General features: G+C 38.7%; 1 protein-coding gene across 1 annotated transcript in view; it reads right to left on the reverse strand.

Moving 5' to 3' along the window:
* The window catches only part of NALCN (sodium leak channel, non-selective), a 321,940-nt gene that overhangs the window by 77,393 nt on the left and 222,910 nt on the right, over positions 1-21,637 (reverse strand). The window contains 2 exon segments of the mRNA XM_038569986.1: positions 8,001-8,142; positions 9,921-10,057. Of these exon segments, the coding sequence (XP_038425914.1) occupies positions 8,001-8,142; positions 9,921-10,057 (279 nt within the window).

Raw genomic sequence — 21,637 nt, forward strand, 5'->3', positions numbered from 1 at the left:
ATCATTAGCTCCATATGAGAAGGGTGGTATACTCCTTATCTACTATATTTTCCTCCACTATCCAGTACTGCCTATAACGTGTTAGTGAATATATTTAAAGAATGAATTCATTACTTAATATTAAAGATAACTTTTCTCTGTTCTAATTTTTTTCCCCTTATGAAGTGAATCCTTGAAATAACAAATGTGAATCAAGTAAAAATTACAAAGGAGGACTAATCACTTTTGAAACGCATCAATACACTTGATATATAGGACAATCTTGTGAAACTAGAAATTAAATGATTGGAAACTTAATTGGCTTGACTTTTTTGGAATTAAATTGCCCAACAATGCTTTAGTCACTAAGGTTTGTGTTGGCGATTTGGCCAAATATCCAACAACTCAGACATCAGCTAGCCTAGTGTAATGATGCCAAGGATGCAAAAGATGAAGGAAAAGCAGTATCTTCACAGATATGCTAAATATCCAGTGCTCACTGGTAAGAAGCTATGATATCCGCTGTAATATATATTTAGCATAAAACTTCATGATTATAGCTCACATAAACAGAAAGACAAAAGCTGAAACTTGTAGAGATTAAAAAAAAGATGAGTGGATTATGATTCTGGGAGAAAATACCAGATGCTTATAACCATGCAGCTGTTTGTGAATTTAAAATCCATGCCCCTCAGATAATACAAGGGAATAGGGCTTGCTCTCCAATTGATTCAACGGTATTTGGACTTTAGATCCAAATAACAAGAACAGAGCAGCCCCGGTGGCCTAGTGGTTTAGTGCCATCTTCAGCCCCGGGGTGTGATCCTGGAGACCCGGGATCAAGTCCCACATTGGGCTCCCTGCATGGAGCCTGCTTCTCCCTCTGCCTGTGTCTCTGCCTTTCTCTCTCTGTGTCTGTCATGAATAAATAAATAGAATCTTTTTTAAAAAAAACACAAAAAACGAATAACAAGAACACCAGCCCCAGCAACAACTGTAACACATTGAGATTGGCACTACACTTAATGGAAAGTAAAACTTATGAGTACAAGTATACTCCAAAGAGAAGAATGTGGAAACAGTAGAGCAAAGTGTAAATTTCACAGATAGTATTAGCTGCAAGCTCAGCGCTCTGATACCTGTTTTGGAGACAGTGAAGAAAAATTGTGGTTAAAAGCTTTCTGTGTTACTTATAGAAGATCTCTATCCTAAGACACATTTACTTTTGACTTTCAGTGGATGTACACTGAAGGAATCCAAGAAAATTATTCATAATCCCAAACCAAGAGTGATTACTCAACTAAATATGCAAATAAAATGCAAAAAAAAATCATTGATAGGGAATTAAAGCAGCAGAGTGCACTTTTTACCCAGACCCCTGCACACTGTTTGCATATAAAGGCCTTCAAGAAATAAATGTCAAATGATAAAATGTGCACTGGAACTCAGCTGTATTTTGATCTGAGCTCAAACAAATACTGCAAAGATCAATAAACATGTAAGAAAAAGTTTTCACTTGTATTTTGTATCTTTTTGTTTCCTCTCTATTATCGTGAGTAGATCAATTATCCACCAGAGCATTTCTAAGCTTTTTGAGAGTACATAGGTTTTCACATTTGGTCTGATGAACACCGTTTCTTCCCTCCCCTGGACCACACTGTCTGTAACTCTGCCAATCCAGCCCCTCTGAGTGGTGGCACCGTGTAACCTCCCACTCTTCTCCTACAGAGACATCTTGAATGGCCCTGGAGAGATGCTAAGCTATTATTTTAGAAAATTCTTTCAGAAGAGCAAAAGCCCTAAAGATGAAAATAGGCTGGTTTCTCTTTCTCAGTCTCTCTCTCTCTCTCTCTCTCTCTCTCTCTCTCTCTGTTTTGGTGAGTAGACGTTTATCCTGGAAATTATAGATCAGTAACTTGCTATGTACAGAGTTACTGAAGCAAATCATCAAACACTCTATAATCACATAGAAAAATACAAAATGCTGTCTGGCAATCAACAAGGCTTTGTGAAGAAGACATCTTTCCAGAGAAATTTAATTTACTTCGTGAGAGCCTAAGACACTATGGCAATGGGGGTAGTTACTAAAATATAAAAAAAATGAAAATAAAAAAATCAGACTCATGAACAATAAGGAAAATAAATCAGTAATTAATATACTGTGCTTAACTAGACTGTTACAATCAAAGGTTAATTTGTTTAAGTAAAAGTCCTTCATCTTGATTGATGAATATAAGTCTATTTGCTGAGTCTGAACTCATAGTCTCAACTATGGTTCAGAATCAGTATCCTATCTTACTTAGTATTAGAGGCACATAACATACATTATGCCTAGTGCAATGGGAGGCATTTAACATATATAATTTAATCCTCATAGCAAGCGGTGAAAATAAGAGTTATTTCTACTTCATAGATGAGGATCGGAACCGTGCATCACTTATCACTATGACTGGTCATAATCACTATTCTGCTTCTCACGACGAACAGTTAGGTCAAGCATCTTCTGCGTCCTGCACTTTTCTGCATGTCTCACTCTGCCTGGAGCACCTTTCCTCCTACACTGCTCAAGCTTTCTGCTCCTATAAGGGGGCCTACGGGAGTCCTGTCTCAGGTTCCTGTAACACATTTTACTTTCATGCATTTACTCATGGTCCTCTCCATTAGTCTAAAAGCTTCTAAAGGGCACCACTCACATCTTGCTCATTGTTGAAATCCCATGGCCCCGAAGAGTGCCAGATGAATAACAGGTGTTCCATAGACGTTTGTTGAATGACTGAGTGAACGTGAAGACTTATAGAAATGGGAAGAGTAAAGAAAACCTTCTATCACTTTCCTCCTTTTGTACATTTGTTAGCTGACTACGGTGAAGGCTTCCTGTGGAACTTGCTATATGCTTGGCAGAAAGGAGGCAGGTGAGAAAGCGGACAGACATTGCCCTGCTGTCAGAGAAATACTTCCTGCTCTTCATCATATGGGTTTTGAAACTATACTAGGAAGTGCACAGGGCACAAGGGGGTGGCTGGGACAGACCTTGTCCCTCTGTCTCAGGCTGATGTGACTGTGTGGTACCCTCATGTTTTTCAGACACTGTGAGGTTCTGACCCCTGAAACGGCACAGCAGACAAGACAGCAGGGCAGAAATATTGAGGAGCTCAGCTGAAAAGCAGTGAGAGTCCCCAGATCCAACCACAGCAGGGGGGACACTCTGACTTTGCTAAGATGATTCACTTGTGAGGACTGAGTGGGCTGCTTTCATTACCACGGTTACTGGAAAAGTAAGTTTACATCTCAATTTACTGACAAGCATGCTACTTAAGAAAACTCAGGGTTTAATTTCAATAATATGGACCAAAAATGAGTAGAAAGCCATTGCCTTCTGCTTGGAAACTAGAAAAACTCCTCTCAAGGGATACAGGCTTGGGGCTCCTGAGGGGCTCAGTGGTTGAGCGTCTGCCTTTGGCTCAGGCTGTGATCCTGGGGCCCTGGGATGGTGTGCCCCACAGGGAGCCCGCTTCTCCCTCTGCCTGTGTTGTTGTCTCTCTCTCTCTCTGTGTCTCTCTCATGAATAAATAAAATCTTAAGAAAACGAGAGAGAGAGAGAGAGAGAGAGAGATATGCAGGCTTGTCCTGTAATCAGGAGGAGAGGGAACTCCTGGCTGATGCCCCAAGTAGGGAGAGCAGGAGGAGAAAGGGACGGGGAATTAGCCTTGGGAATGACATTTCTATGGAGTCACGAAGGGCAGCCATTCACTCTAAGGAAGAAGTTTGAAAGCACTATTTCCTGCCTTTTTCCTTTAGGATCTACAACAACAACTTAAAGATTTTATGTTTTTGTTTGCTTGTTTTTTATGGGGAGAAGGACAGGTATTTTAAACTACGCGATAAAGATACCTATTTTGGACCTATTTTTAAGAACGTGGTTTCCGCAAAGTGAGGTTGCTATGGAGTTCCTTATGGTTGTTGGAACCTAGGGTGATGACTGGGAGAAAATCCTGCCTGACAGGTGCTTATTTGAGTTTTCACATTTCCTGCATTGCCTACTCAAAAACACCCTCACCTTCTGTTGTCAGGTTGTTGCCGTTTTTTAAAATCCCTTTTTAAAAATCCCTTTAAAATCCCTTATGATCTTCAAGTTCCTGGGCACTCAGCATTTTCCTTGGCAAGGGTAAGGGATTCCCTCTAGTGTAGTGGGAGTCAGAAGTTTCTCCTTACAGGAAATCATTAAGGGAAAAGCTTTATTTTAGTATTCTTTTCTTTCATGTCATGGAAATCACTGATAAGTCAGACTCTCATTTTCCTTTTATTTCTTACTACTCTTTGAGGAGCAACAGCCTCAATTTGTGTTGTAGAGTGCTGGGAGTGTTTCTTCACATCAAGTGAAAAACCTTGCTGTCCACTTGACCCTGCGGGGCATTTCCAAAGGCAGCTGGAGCTCTATAAGAAATTTCTAAGTGCTCGCTGAAAAATACTTTCTCAGAGGAGCTAAGAGGGGGTATGGTCTTTGTTCGGGATTTTTGTTGTGTGTTTATATAATTTTACATGGCTTTGGGGTTTCTTAATAAAAATATAAAAGGCTTGGCATATTTAAAAATACAAATACCAGATTGCTTCCTCTTCAATTTCTGCTCCCCTTATATATCCTCGGGCTGAAATTCGTGAAGTGAGTTTCTCGGTTTTGGGGTTTTCTGGCTAATGGTACTCAACAAAGACAAGTTCCAAGTATTTATGAAGAATGCCAGGAACTGATGGCAGCGGAGGCTGGAGACACTGGGAACTTGAAAAGAGTGAAGGTGACTTTCTCAGAGGCCTAAATATAGACAAAGCTTTAAGAAGGAATGGTAGCACATAACAAGTCTTCTTGCTGCTGCCATGCCAGGGCAGTGGCTACTGAGATGAAAAGAAAATATGTTCTCTACATCCCACTTTCCCAACTGGAGTGTGGACCCAGAGAATGAAGCTCATAGGGGGATAAATAATATTATCCCAATTGTAGGGTACCTACATATTGGCTAATGAGGCTTGCAGTGGATGAAGGATAGCCTACCCATCATGGATAATTTTCTTCATGTAACATCACATACGGTTTGTTGGAATCAATGAAACTTATAGTGTGGGGACTGCCTGCAGTCTTCAGAAAATTCTAGTCTCTTAAGATGTTGAATGACTTGGATGCACTGAGGAGCAGTGTCTTTGCTAGTTCATTATATTTTAGGAGACGATCAGAAAGGCTCAATTATAAGATTACAGAATAAAACCATACTGTTATCTTCCTTTCAGTTAGTAAGAAACAACTGTCAAAGGAGAAGGTAGAAAGAAGCCACAAAATATAAGGACATTAAAGAAATCAGAAATGGCATTTGAAGTTCTCCGACTGTGACTTAGCACAGGGATTGCTGCAGGAGGGACGATGGGGGGCATCCAGAGGGGAGCACTGGGTATGCCAAATTCTCCTCAGACCACTCCTCAATCCCCATGTGCCTTCCAAGAACCTTTTTAATTTTTTTCCATATCAACTTCAAAATATTCTGTTCAGGAAGTATGAGAGACATCACTTTGGTTTCAGACAGAAAATAAATGTTCATAAGCTAATTTTGTGTTTCCAGTGGGATGTTATTAGGGATTTAAAAAAGCATGCTGTAGACTTACACCCACTTTGGGCATAAGTGCTACCAGCTCTTGGCACTCTTCCTAGAGATAGCTGGTCAGAACCACAGCCTAGACTGGGGGCTCATTCTACACATCTGGCTTAAAGTCTGCTTTTGAAATAAATTTTGAAAATAAACAATCTGCATTCTGGTATGTAAACTGCATTTCGGGCTGATTGGCTGAAATCAGGCCATTATCTTCCCACTTGATTATCGACCAACAAACACATGCACTTTCATGTCCATGCCTTGTACATAGTAGAATGAAATATAACTGTGGACAACAAATGTGACAAATTTAATAATAAATTTTTTAAAAATAGTGAAAGTTCTTAAAGGAGGGTTAAGAATACTGCATGCCTATGCACACATTTTGTGATTCTCTACTCAAAATTTAAAAGCAAAGGAAGCTCTCAGTTGAGATCAGTTTAGTGATTTGGAAAATCAAGTAAAACAAATATTTCAAAGCACAGAAGAAAGATAGAGATGGCAATCATAAAGGAATTGAATAAGTAATAAACAAAAATTTCCTTGACAATATCTCAGTCTGCAAATTGAAGACTCCCCAGTTAGGCAGTTCCTTTTTTTTTTTTTTTAATTAAGATTTTTAAATTTATTTGAGAAAGAGAGAGAGTGAGAGAGAGCACAAGCAGGGGGAGGGGCAAAGGGAGCGGGAGAAGCAGATTCCCTGCTGAGCAGGGAGCCTGACATGGGGCTTGATCCCAGGACCCAGAGATCATGACCTGAGCCAAAAGCAGACACTTAACCAACTGAACCACCCAGGGACCCTTAGGTCAGTTCTGAGGAGAAAAAACATACAAAGTATATCCTGGTAAGGTTTCTGAACAACCAGGACAGTGGAGAGTTTCAAAAGCTTCCCCAAACCAGAAAACCTACCAACCAACCAACCATCAAACAAACACCTAATTACATTCAAATGAAGAAAAAAAAATGACACTGGCATCAGACTTGTCCTCTACAATGTTGGAGAAGAGAGAGAAATTACATCTGAAGAAAATAAATAAATGGAAACCCTTGAAGGAGAAGAGATACACTATAAGGGAATCATCATGATCATAGCTGAGAACAAAATCATGGAACTGCAGCAGAAGACCAGATGCTGGGGAGAGGAATGGGGTGATGGAAGGAGGTAAGAGAAAAGAAGCAGAGGAGAGAGGCACAGATAGAGCGAAAGCCTAATCTTTGTGTGGTGTGGGGAACAGAGAATCTTGAAGGATGAAGGAACTGGTATTTTATTTTCCATGATAATAAAAAAATACATATTTGATCATAAGCAACAGAAAAAGGGAAGCCATAATTCAAAAGAATAAAAAATAAACTAGGACTTCCAAAGTAAAACACTTGCATGTAAATTAGATGCTTTTGCAAACTCTAACATTCAAGATCTTTTACAAATTCTGCTATTGATCTTTCATTTTCATTTTCTTTTTTTTTTTTAAGAGGGGGAGAGAGAAAGGGTGGGAGAAGGGCAGAGTGAGAGGGAGACAGAGAATCCTAGGCAGGCTCCATGCCCAGCATGGAACCCCACACGGGACTGGATCTCACAACACTGAGATCATGACCTGAACCAAGATCAAGAGTCGGATGTTTAATCAACTGAGCCACCCAGATGCCCTAATCTTTCATTCTCTAACTGTGAAATCTGAGGGAACACATTCACTATCTGCTCTTCAATGATAAATAGATAAATCACAACATAAGACAACATACATAGAGATAATTCCTGCCACATACTAAACACTTAATAAGTGATATTTTGACTGATTTTAGAGAAACCTGCTCTGGGTTTTCTCCCCAGAGAAAATGGTCTCTTGCAAAAGGTATCATACAGGCCACTATTAAGCCGTGGCTGAATGTCAGCAACCAGAGTCCTTCTGCATGTGAGGAAATGCAGTGTTGGGAGGTTGTCTACCTATCGAAGTCACAGGGCTGATACCTGCTATGGCTCAAAAGCGGACGTGTACAGAGGCTAAATTTAAATTCATAACTGCAAATGTTAGGTTTCATGATTTCTTCTACAAACAAAATTAGTTTCTTCATTATTCTCCTGAGACATCAGATTTCAGGACCCCCCATAACCCTGCAGTTACATAGTTCTTTTCTCTAACATATATGTTTACGAAAACTTTGGCCATTTAAAGCAGTGATTCTTACTTTCTTTTAATTGAAATTTTGTTAGTTAACATAAAGAGCAATCTTCATTTCTGGAGTGGAATTCAGTGATTCACCACTTACTTACAACACCCAGGGCTCATTACAGCAAATGTCTTCTTTAATACCCATCCCCCATCTAGCCCATCCTCCACCCTCTCCCTCCACATCCCTCAGTTTGTTCTCTACTGTTAAGATTCTTACTTTTTGGTCAATGTATTTGTTGTCTTCAATTGCAGACCGTTTGGAGTGATCACACGATGAAGAAGAGGTGGACGGAAGGCTTCGTAAGAGGCAGCAGGTGTCCTGTTGCTGGCGATCAATAAACTGCTTCATGAAACTTTCCCTTTGCAAATGAAGTAGACACATATGCATCAAGCATTGTTAATAAACCAGAGCAAGTCATGGCATTTTACACTGACAGAAGTGCTTGAGCTCCGATAAACGGTAACAGAAAAGAAGTTCACAGAAAATAAGACCCATCATGCTAAGAGTGGTGTTTAGATTTAATGAGCAGAACAATGAACTTAGAGAAAGCTTCCTGAATTTTCAGTTTTGTTTAAAAAAAGTAATGTCCCTGAAATAACTTTTAAGAAATAATATTCAGTCATTGATGGTATTTCTTTGAATCTCATTGTGGTAATACTTTTTTTTTTCCCTCTAAGACTTAGAGGGATTAGTTCATCTCTCTGACTTCTACTCATCATAAGAATCCTCAAGAGATAATTTTACATTTAAGGACTCAAAATAACTCAAAAGAAACTTGTTTCATCTGATCTCTGAAGCATGGTGAGAATTCAAATAACAGCTTTTCAAATAACCCCTAATCTTGAATCTAATTTGTGGCTCTTTTATACTTCCTATTTTTAAGTTAAAATTTTTTTAAAATCAGAAATGCAAATATATTTCCATTTGAATTTTAAATATTATGGCACCATAACCAGTCTCATATTTTTATAACCCCCCCCCCCACAGAATTGTTTTTAGAACTGGTTACATAAAAATGTCATATTGTGGGGCACTTGGAATTCTCAGTTGGTTAAGCGGCTGACTCTAGATTTCGACTCAGGTCATGATCTCAAGGTTGTGGGATAGAGTCCCAACCCCATTGGAGTCCACTGCGCCTTCTCTCCCTGCCTTCCTCCACCCCTCCCCCCACTAGCACATGTGTTCTCTCTCTTTCTTTCAAGTGAATAAACAAAATCTTTTAAAAATGGCATATTTCAACTATTTTGGTTCTCTTTGTAATTTTGAGCTACAACTGAAATAGTGTCTTTTAATTTTTAAAAATAAATGTTTTAAAGCATCTTTTATGCAAATGCTCAACTGAAGGGCAAAGTGGTAGAAAATCAAATTAGTATATGTGGCAAATGCCATGTTTCTTCTTATAAAAGTGGAAGACAAGGAGCCATCAGAGCCGGAGGTGAGAGTATTGAGCAAACCCTTTCACCAGGGTTTTCCAAGGATGTATCCATGCTAAATTAAGAACAAGCTAAAGATGAGAAGGAACAAGGTACCATTCTCCCCGGATTGGTTATGTTGGTTTATGATGCATAAAGAAACAATGACAACAGACTTAACATGCTTTTAAGCAAGTCTTTATAATGCAACACTTGTTCTTTGTCTAAATGCATTAAAGAATTTTTAAACTTCAAAATAAGGTAGAAGACAAATGATACTGTAATTAGACAGACATTCTAAACAAGCACAGTAGTGCAGAAACCTGGCTGGTGGCATTTCTCTATTTACTTGACAATAAAAGGCCTCAAAAGGCAAGTTTATCCTTATAGGGTTGAAGGTCAGAGTTTGGTGTCTACTGCAACCTTGAGTACCTGTGACAGTTATCTGGGGATCCAATTCCTGAGGGGCATCTCAGGGAGAAGCAGGGGGAAGCAGCCTTCTTGCCTCAGCTTAATGCCGCTGTCGAATGACCATTCTGAATATACCACTTAAAGGGGTGAATGGTTTTTAAAATAGATAAAGAGAGTAGAAATATACATAACTTAAAAATAGAAGAAATATACCCTTCTTTGAAACACGAATTTGAAAAAAGGGCTGAATCAGATTTAAGAGAAATCGTTGACTGTGTCTGTGATATATACGATGAAAGAAATACGTTAATACCTGATTTTAGGAACTGTAAAATCTGAAGGAAGCTTTGAGATTTTCACCATTTGCGGTCTGTTTGGAAATTTTTCAAAGATTCGAAGTCGCAAGGGGAGCTTTTCTTTGGTGTCCGCATTCGCTTCACTTTGTTTTAACTAAAGAAAAAATAGAAAGAAGGAAAGGGGGGAACTTATTATACTATCAAGTCATAGACTGGATTTTTGGAATCAGAAAAACAAGGAGTTGGTACGTGGCGAACGGTAGATGGCAGCAGAGCCCCATCGAGTGCACTTTGTCACCTGGCATCTATGCTCCGTGTGTGCTCGAACTTTAACCACTCGGAAAACAAAACCACAACTAAACCAAGCAAAAAACTAAAGCAGAAAAAATTAGAAGAAAAATTTATGTTCTTTTATTCCCAAATACAAACCCCCTTTCATAACAAACGTTATTTTTGTTTGCTTATTTATCACTAGCATGTATAATAACGTAACAATAAAATCTGTTTTATGTGTGCTAGAATACAAAATCAAAAAGAATAAAAAGAAATGAAACTCCTGAGTGGTAATATTTGCAAAGAGGGAAAATGTCAGGAAAACAGGTCATTTATTCTAGCAGATTAAAGAGAAAAGCTCAAAATGGAAACAACACATTTGGTACCTACAGGAAGAGTTCTTTATTCAGTTGTAAGATGAATTATTACATTATATGCCATAACATATCTTTGCAAGAAATGACAAGCAAATGGAATTCATCATCTATGTATCATCTATCTACAAGGGTTTTGTATATATTTTATATATATTTTATAGTTCTACAAATTAGATTTCAGGGAAAGAAACTTGACAACATAAACTGGAACCGGTGCTTAGCTAAGGAGCCATCATAAGGATGGATTTGGCCTGAAAAATGAAGTAGGGTGCTTCTATCCCTTCTCACTCCACCTTCTTTCCTGTCCAAGGCTGACTTCTCTTGCAGACCTTCCTTATGTCTCTTTACTACTCCCTCCTCTCAGAGCTCTCTATAGACAGGATAACCTCTCCATATCCACCTATCTCCTGTTCTGCTCTCTAGCCTGCACCTCTAACCACTGAACCCGTTCAAAGAGTCCACCAAATTCAGACAGCCTCTCTGGTGGAGTTAGGGAAGTGTGTTTCAAAAACCAGCAGCTTCTTATTCCTTGCTGGGTATGCTCTTACTTTCTAATTACAACCTGTCTCTGGTTTGTGAAAAGATTAGCATGGGAGGCTGAGAATATTTTTATAACTTTTATAACAGGAAGGAGGGTGGCAATTCTTCCCTCCTCCCCAAGTAGGGGTATCCAAACCAGCCAGAGAGAACATGACCGTTGCATTTGGGGGAACATCCAATTTCAATATAATATATGGCTCAGTTGTCCAGTTGGTGTGAGCTCATAGTGAGATTATAGGTCTTATTTCTAGTTCAGAAAATGTGCCTCATTTTTCATAAAACTCAGAAACTGTTCTTAAATTCTTGTTTTATATAATATAAATATTTTACTGTAGCCATCTGTATGTCTTATTTAATTTGGGGGCTTGTCTGTGGATTTCTGACTTAGACAGTGACCTCATAAGAAGGGTTGACTGTCGTTCATTGCCTTCCTGTCTCCCCAAGTGGAATACAACACAACACGCTCCCAATCATTTGATGGCTGTGATGGTGACAGTGATGAAGACTTAGCTCCCAAGATGCAAAACTCCTAGCTTTTCCATGAGATGCAAGCAATCAAAAAATGGCTGCAGGGGTGCCTGGGTGGCTCCATTGCTTTAGTGTCTAACTCTTGGTTTTGGCTTATGTCATTATCTCAGGGTCCTGAGATCAAGCTCTGTGTTGGGCTCTGTGCTTGGCAGGGAATCTGCTTGGGATTTTCTCTCTCCCTCTGCTCCTCCCCAGCATGTGTACTCTCTCTCTCTCTCTCTCACTTTCTTTCTTTCAAATAAATAAATAAATCTTAAAAAAAGAAAAATGGCTCCATATATAAACAAAGAAATTCATGAGGAAGAGACTTGTTTTCTAAAAATTTATTGGCATAACTTGTAAAAAGATATTTGTCAGTAATAAGGAGAGCACACAGAAAAAGAAAAGGTGGTTTGTTTAGTCAGACTAGAGAGAAAGGCAATTATATAAGGCCAAAGACAGGCCAAGAAGATAGAGCAGAAATGAAGGATTTAATTCATGACTTTGCTGACTCATTTACTTATGTATTGGTGTAGTCACTTATAAATCAAATCCCAGAGACCAGATTCCCTGCAAAGTTCTGGGAATATAAAAATAACTAAGACACAGTATTTGCTCTCATGGAGCCCACGTTGTAATGGATAGATCGGTCCGTAAACAGATAATGACAAATAAATAGCTATTGTAGCTGAGATACAAACAAAGTGCTGGGAGCTCAAGGTGAGGAGCAAAGGGAGAAAATTAAAAAAAAAATGATGGTGCTACTTTTATTTCTAGAGACTTCTTCCAGTATCATGGAGGCTGAAAGCCCTAAATCAAAGTATCAGCAGCACCATGCTCTCTCTACAGGCTCTAGGAAAGAGTTCTTCCTTGACTCAATTTCTTGGCAATGTTCGTGTTCCTTAACCTGTAGTTCCATCACTGTGTCATCTGCCTCCGAAATCACAAGGCCTTCTTCCCTGTGTGTTTCTGTGTCTGAGTCTCCCTCACTTTTCTCTTACAAAGACATCAATAATTTAAATTAGGGCCCACCCTAAAGCAGTATGATCTTAACTGATCATATCTGAAAAAATCTAATTTCAAATAACATCCCATTCTGAGGTTCCAGGTAGACATGAATTTTGGGGCCATACTATTAAATCCACTACATAGAGTATATGAAATTCCAGCATATGGTAACTTGGACACTGTTTCTCTCCCCCCACCCACCCTTGAGACTGTCAACACTAGGAGGACAAGGATCCTTGCAGGGGTTGGGTGGGTTTCATTATTCATATTCAGAGCCTGACATACTATTTGACACAAAGTAAGCTAAACAAACATATGTTGAATGAATAATTACATAATAATCGGCAGAACTAAACTCTTTAGCAGATAACTTGGAAATAAAGGAAAGGATTTTTAGTATATTCTTAAAGGTAGAGAGAGAAGCAGAAAATACCCATTTACTGATTGAATATATTTGTTGGCATGGAGTGTAAGTATCCCTGGATTCACAGAATAGAATATAAATAGACTCTATGGCACTTAACCTGAACTTAACATCTACCATTGGTGAACTGAGTGAACTGAGAAATGTTTAGAAAAGGTTTAGACATAAAATTTTGTAATATTTATTTATTTAAAGATTTTATTTATTTATTCATGAGAGTCACAGAGAGAGAGGCAGAGACATAGGCAGAGGGAGAAGTAGGCTCCCTGTGGGGAGCCCAATGTGAGACTTGATCCCAGGACCCTGGGATCATGACCTGAGCCAAAGGCAACCACTGAGCCATCCAGGCATTCCAAAATTTTGTAATATTTTATCAAATATCCTAGAATATGATGTTAACATTGGTCGGTTACCAATATTAAAATATAGTTCCCTTGCCTTTATGTCTTTAAAATGGAGCTCATCTCATTCTACTTTGTGTTAGAGTTATTTATACCTCCTCAAACTACTCAGGGGCAAGATTCTGTTTTTAATTCACTTTCATAGTCCTTTCCAGAGAGCAGAAATATAATAGCTGTTCGTAAATAAATGAATTAGAATTCATAATGAACTGATCATGGAACTTTAAAACTATAAACAGCAAACTAGAAGCTCTTTTTGATGACACAGAAGTTTCTTGAAGATGCTGCAAATCCTCTCAGACATCAGGTGTCAAGGCTCCACATATGTGCAGAAGGGCCAGTTAAACCAGACAAAGATGAGTGGATGCATGGGTGGCAGATATATTGATCTCACTATGGAGGCACTGGATAGAATCTTCTACAAGCAGGAAGGGGCCTCTTTGTGAACGGCAGCTGCCAAGTGCTCTTTCTGCTGTTCACAGTTAAGCAGCATTGACTACAGATGAACATGTACACATCCAGTAGCCCAGCAAACCCTCTCTCAGGCACACACCCACCAGAAACATGCCCGCATGCACACCACAGCCTCGCATGCCCACAGCTGTGCAAAACGGTACTCTCCTCAAATGCCCACTGGCAGCTGGATGGAGAAGTAAACCGTGGTATATTTATGAATTTGAGTCAATAAACTCCATCCAAGCACAAGAATTAGGGTGAATTTTACAAACTAATGTTGAATGAATGAATCCTGACAATGCAAACAAATACATCCCAAATAATTCCATTTATATAAAGTTAAAAAGCAGGCAACACTACTCTATCCTGCTTATGTCTGGAGAGTGGTCATCCTGGGGTGGGGTGAAGCATCATGACCCAGAGGGCATATGGGGAAGGGCTTTTGAGGAACAGCTGGTATTCCTTTGGGTAATGGGTGTGTTCAATCAGTAAAAGTTTAGCAAAATGCCTTTTTCTATATGGAAGATAGAATCCAGTAAAAAGTTAAAAAGAAAAAAGGACAGATGATGGAGTTAAGCAAAATCATCAAATTCTTACTCCACTGCTATTAATCACCTTAACGAGAACCAATTCTCCTTCCCTGGTCTATGATTTTGGCCAAGATACAAAATGAGGGGAAAAAGGCCAAAGAGCAAGACGGGACTGGAGTGTGTGTGTAGGATGAAGATGAGGCAGCCAGGGTAAAGAAAAGTACTGCCTGGTACTTGGAAGCCACTGTTCAAGTACTTAATACACGATAAACCCTATTGTACCTTTTATCCAAATTCTTTCCCCTTCTTGCATTTAAGCACAGATTGTCCCAAGATTAAATGTACTGTGATGCAAGTGATGCAGTGTAATATGGGTTACACTGAATATACAGGATAATAATTTAAGATCATTATATTATGCCACAAAAGCAGACTTTCTAATGCATAGCAATTGTATTTGTAAATATTCACTTAAAAATCATTTCAAAGATCAAATCTCTTGAATGGAAGGCACCTAGTGTAGTGAACCCAAGATTTTAGTCTTTATGTTGAAAAAGCTAATGTAAAGAAGAGCACAAAGGAAAGTCTATAATGGCTTCAGCGGAGCACAAAGTCTGGCTGCAATGGATGGATCAGATGATAGATTTGTAACAGACTCAAATGGTTAAAAAAAAAACCACATTTGCAAAAAAGAAGTCAGAATCAAAGAGAAAAATTCAAACCTTGAGCTTTAAAATATATAAATCATCTAAGCTCAGTGCTATTCTATGGCTCAGCATCTGTCTTGTGGAGATACCATTACACATTGGGCGGCTGAAAGCCTTTTGCTTTCCTTGTGCTTCTCAAGAGAGTTAGGTGTAATTGCTCTGCATGACACATACCCTGTTCTGCCTCATTGCTTACACCTTCCATCTTCCAGCCTGTGTTCTCTTCTGTTAAAATATTCCAACATTATTCAGTTTTCCCTTGCTAAACACTGCAACAAATAAGTGAATTGAAGGATTATGTTAAATAATTTTTTTTCGGTAATTTTTGGTGGGACTTTGGAAAAGAAAACAATTTAAAAAGCATTCAGATGGGGGAAAGATTCTCGTTTTAAAATCTAGTCCATGCTGTTTGAAAAATGTGCACAGACCTATAGGTTAATGTGTCTGAAGAGTATTTTTTTGGCAGAGTTCGATATATGAAAAATGGCCACATTATGTGCAATTTGGGGAAAGAAGTTCCTCTTTGTCACCTGAGTAAATTAAGGCTGAATTCTCTTTGCTTCTTTATACAAGGGTATTATCCAGCTTTTCTGGATCTATATATGACACAGTAATTTAGAACGGAGACTCCTCCTAAAGCATGAACTATTATTTTTCAAGCAAGTTTCTCTTGCTATTTTGCACCTGTGATTTTACAACCCCAAATGCATGGTGTCTGGGTGAAGACAGACTGGATAACTGGAGTAATGATCAGACTGTTGGTCTTTATTAATATCCATGTCCCTGTGTTACTATAAAACCTTGATAAGAAATATAAAGAATATGCCTCACTAGGCTGTTGAGTCCAAGCAAGAATTTCTTAGAAGGGAGGATATTTTCTTTTTTTGCTCTGGGCAAAAGGCCGTCAGCCACATGACTGAATGTAAGACAGCTCTATTATATACTTTTAAAAATGTGTCCCTAAAAAGTGTTCAAGTTGCCAGTTCTCCCCCCTTTTACAGAAAGTCTGGAATACATCCAGCACTGCCAAGGTCACATCCAGGTTTTACTACTACAAACTGAAGGACTCTATTTCTTGGCTTGTGGGCCATAAAAGATACATTGTAATATAACAGCTGGAACCCCAAAGTATTTGTTCAAAGTAACTTTATAACATCAGTTGATTAATGGCAGGTGGTTTTCTTTTCCTACATCTCTCAATAGATTCAGAGGTGTTCCTCATTCATCCTTACAGCATGCCCCTGAAGAAAATAGGGAGAAGAGGTGTATTCTTGGAGGAGCTGGTGCCCTGGGGAATTAAGTGGCTGTTCTGTGCTTCCTGATTTGGGAGACTAGCAGGGCACTTATGAAGGGCTCTTACTCTTACCTCACCTTATGACATCTCTAAAATGTACATAGCATGGAACTTAAGATCTTACAGCTTGAAATGTCCTTCAGAAGGTTACTTTGTGACACAATGTGAATAGCAGTTACAAGGCTTAGACTACAGGAAAATGCTAACAAGTTAGTAAGAGGAAAAGAAACTATTCAAAACAAGAATACCAAATTACATTGAATGGGTAGGTTTTCCTTATATGATTGTCCCTTGAAATCCCATTAATGGACTTAATGATTTCTTAGAGACAATTGTAATGAACACAGTTTGCTTTTGTATGTTTTGGGTTTTGGGTGTTTTTTTTTTTTTTTTTTTTTTTGCCTAGGTCCCTCTATTTTACATTATATTTCTCTTGTGTTATTCAACTGAGACACAGTTGTTTCCATTAGGAAACTTACTGAATCATAGAAACATGTTCATTATGATAAAAAAATGCATTTTTTTTGCTCTACCTCAGATGAGATTATATTAGAATTCCATGTAAACTAGATAGTTGGCTCTTGTTAGGAGACGGATATTCAGTAAGTAATAGGAAAAGGCCACACCAAAGGGAATTTAGAATATGTATACTGGATGTATATGTATGTATATATATGAGTGTGTGTGTGCGTGTATACATATATTTATACTCCCATAATTGTCCTCCCTGTTTTGATTCAGAAAACACAGGAGAAAACATAGTCTAAAAAAAAGTAAGAAGATGTGGATTTCAATTTTTGTTCAGTTTTATAATCCCTTAACCACTTTGGATTTCAGTGTTCTCAAATGAGAAATGAGGATCTTCCTTCCTTCATATAAATGCCAGATAGATAAGTGAGATAGCATATTGTCTGTAATTTGAATTCCTCAAGGGAAAATGTGCTATAAAATCCAGAGCTCTCACTATGCCACCATAGCTGCTGGCCCTGCATGGAGATGCTCTCATCTCAGCCAGTGGGGAGAAGTGCAGAGGATGCTCACATGCTGTCCTGTCCAGCGCCTCTCCTCCATCCACTGTGGGACTCCCTCAACCTTTGCCACTCCCTACCTTCTGCCCCTTTGCAGTGTTGTTTGATTTATTTTCTTAAGACTCTTGATTTAAATAGAGAGTGGCGAACATTACTCCTGATCTAGTGTTTTTCCCTCTCTCTTTCCCTTTTCAAACTTTCTTCTCACAAGAGTTGCCTGCACTCGCCATGGACCATGCATGCTGCTCCTCTGCACTAACTCTCTGCTCATCTTCCATCCTCTCCCGGCGGCGGCACCGAGGGGCTGCTCTCACCAGCCACCCATATTTCCCACACTGCTGAAGTCAGCAGCTCCCCCACCCCATGCATCCTGGTTTTATCTCACTGCCACTCCTGAACTGGGTTCTATCCTCCCTAACTGCGTTTCCATCTTAGTCTTGCTCCTTGAATCCCAGTTTTCTTTTCAGAACACTCGAAAAAGAAACATAATCATGTTCCTGGTCCTTAAAGTAATTCAAGGGTGGTCAATTGTGTACATAAGAAATTTGAATCTTCTTAGCATGGCAGAAATGATACCCCCCCACCAACCTCCACCCCATGCCTTCCTTGCTCTTTACACTCCAACAATATTGGCTTGCCGGCCCCTCCCACAGTCTTTCTTGATGTGATGTATGTGTGCCTCCAAACATACAAACGTGTTGTCCTCCCACAATGCTTGCAACACACTTCCCTTTTACATTTGGTTAACTCCCTTAAAAGTCATCCCTGCTAGGAAGATTTCTCGGAATAACAATAACTGGTCGTTACTAAACATGAGTGCTAGACACTAGGCTGAACACTTTGCATCGCTAAGACTACTCAATCCCCCAGTTTGGCCCTGGATGTTGCTCCATACTCTAGCATGTTACAGATATGGAAACTGAGGTCACAGGAGCTTAAAACAGCTGCCCAAGGTCACATGGCTGGAAGTGGTAGCACTGCGGTGTGACTCCAACGTTTCTGATTCCAGAGCTTGAGCTTTTACAAACTGTTTTATACTGTCTCATCAAAACAACATTTTCAAGCAATAGATGCATTTTTCCTTCTGCAATTTTGTACCTGCCATTTCTTAAATATGGAATATTTTCTCCCACTTTGCTAACAACATTAAATTCATCATTTTCAGACACATCTTCCTTACCTGCCTCCCATCTGAATTGGGCATGACTTCCGCACCATTTCTTGCAATTTCTTCAGCCTTAGTGCTCAGGGCTTTATGCCATCATCTCCTAATTATGCATATCTGTCTCCTATTGAGGTGACACATTCTAAATTAAGAGCAGGACTCTGTGCCCTGTGGCCTCACACTGTACATTTACACACACACAGGACAAAGATAACACAATGGTGATGAGATGAATAAAAAAAGTGGCATCGGTGGAGTCCCATGAACGGGACAAAGTGGCCCATTTGTGAAGTTTCTCCTCATTTTATTATCCTCTTCTTAGGCTCTTTACAAGGTGGAAGAAGCCATATTAACCAGCACAAACAAGTCTCCCAATTTCAGATGGGTTATTTTACTGATCAAGAGGAAGAAAGAGAAATGACAAGTCTCATCAGCTTTTGCATTAGAAATAAAATCATAAAAAGTGTTTGGCTCCTGATGAGATGTATGCCCTCAGCTTTTTAAGATCAAAACATCATAATTAACTATAAATTCTATATGACATATTCACAGTATAAAGGTTCACAGATGTATATGTCTTTGAACAGGGCCACACAGCAGACAATTTATACATATATGTTGTGTTATTGGAGTTTACCATAGAAAATTCTTACCCCACTAAAAAAAAATAACACTTTATGTGGAAATCATTTTGCACTTACATAAGATTGCAAAGATAGTACAGAGAGTTCCTGGATGCCCTTGACCCAGCTTTTTCTTATGTCTGCATCTTATATAACCATAGAACATTTATTAAAACTAAGAAGTTAACCTTGGTCAAATACTTTTAACTAAAGTGGAGAACATATTTGGGATTCCCTGGTTTTTGTGTCAGCATCATTTTAAAGAGTCAATACAGGGTGCCACATTATATTTCATTGTCATGTATTTTGAGGCTGTGAATTTCTCCATCTTCCTTATTTGTGAATGACCCTGACAGTTTTAAGGAGTACTGGGCAGGTCCCTTGTAGAGTGAGGGCAATTTGGGATTGTCTGATGTTTTCTCATGACTTGACTGTGGTTATGGATTTGGGGGGGAAGAATATCAGGGAGATTATGGGCTTATCTCATCATATCAGGGGGAACATGACACCAATAGTCTTAATGTTGGTGATGGTAACAAGGGTAAGGTGTGTCTTCTGGGTTTCTCTAATGTTATAGTGTCCTCATACTACTCTTTCTTTAAACCATGAGGTAGAAGCAAGTCACCAACTCCTGCACACAGCTAAGGAGAGAAGACTTAAGGTTCTTCTCTCAGGAAGGAGGAGCATCAACGAATTTGTAGACACATATCAAAACCATCAGAATAATTTAAAAAAACAAGTTTTGAAGGGAGAACTTGGAGGTCATGCAAATATCCTATTTCTTCTTCAAGTTTAACACTAATTTCAGCATCCATCAGTAGATCCCACCTGCCACAATTATAATTGTAATGTTTTAATGGTGATTTTCTATTTCCCTCATTTATTATTCTATTATTTCTATTTCTATTTACTTGCCACTATTCTGTGAGGAAGAGTTGCCACTTCTCTAGTTTTAAATTCAATCATTTATTTATACACAAGTGTGAGTTTTGGTTGTTTATTTCACTCTCTGGATCAATAATCGAATACTATCATTATTTATTTTATTGCTCAAATTGCTCTTGCTTTGGCTATTGGGGGCTTTTTCAGTTGGCTTCTCCACTATTCTAATATACCTTTTTATTTTCCTTTCTTTTTAAAAGGTTCTTCCTTACTTTCTGGGCTCCACAAAATACTTAAGTCTTATCTTGTGTTTTCAGACTGAGCTTGACAATCAGCTATTTCTCCACAAAGAGTCCTGATTTTCTTTCCTGGAGTATGGCATTTAGAAATGAAAATCTTGGCACTGGGTTTGCTTGTTGCCACTGGTATGTCACTGCTCCTAGGCTTACTCAAAGTAAAGAAAGAGCTAGTAAATACATGTATGTATATAAAATGATGTTATACAAACATATTTATACCCAACAACTATGTATGGATGGATGGTCTTATGTAACCTTAGATCATATATATGAATCCATCCATGTATCTATATATCTGTCTATGTATCTATGTATCCATCCATCCATCTTCTATCTTAAACTGAGTTCATACTGATACTCCTACTCCAATCTGATGCTTTAGGGCTCATCTGGCATCTCCCCTTTGCTTATCTGTAACTTCTTTCTCCGACAGTGTGACATGATCTGCAGTAAATTTCCTTATTTGTTCCACCTTAGTGCATATATAACTAGTATCAGGAATGGTATTTGTCATAAAATAAATACCACACATTAAATTGGAGGTATGGAAGACACATATATTGTAGTCCCCACGTTGGGGTCTTGAACCTCAGCTGTGCTCTGTTTCCTTGGCAATTCATGCATTTTCCAAGTACCATTCCTGAATATGCTTATGGAAGATTGTAGAGTTATTCAATTTTGCAGACTTTGATAAAAAGGGCTTATTAGATGCACTATGAAAATTCACGTTAATCAACATATTTTATGCAAAGCAAAATGGAAATAGGAATAACATCAAACCAAATAGCATGCATGTATATTTCTCATTTCCTAGAAATAATTTAAGTCATTCTTTTGTTAATATCGGAGTAAAAAATATTCGATAGTCATATGGCTGTGTGAGAATGCCAGACATGCTCCACCTCTCACTGTACCTACTATTGAGCAAGCACACTGAGCGGAATGTAAAGAAAGGATAAGATGAACTCATTAACCCTCAAGTATGTGGAAGCAGAATCATGAATAAATCAAAAGAAGATGGTTGCTGCTTTTAGACAAATTCCATAACTTTCTGGCCACCTTTTATTAAAAATTAGTTCAGTTCGATCTAGTCTCCTAGGTCTTCTGGTTCAAATCTTCCCCTGACCCCTACTCCACAGAGCTACAAGTATGACTTCTGCTCTAGAACTAGGGAAGGAACGCAGTCCCATCCTTTACAGCTCCACATCTCCTTTTAGGTC

Source organism: Canis lupus, chromosome 22 (assembly GCF_011100685.1).
Source record: "Canis lupus familiaris isolate Mischka breed German Shepherd chromosome 22, alternate assembly UU_Cfam_GSD_1.0, whole genome shotgun sequence".
NCBI classification, from domain to species: Eukaryota; Metazoa; Chordata; class Mammalia; order Carnivora; family Canidae; genus Canis; species Canis lupus.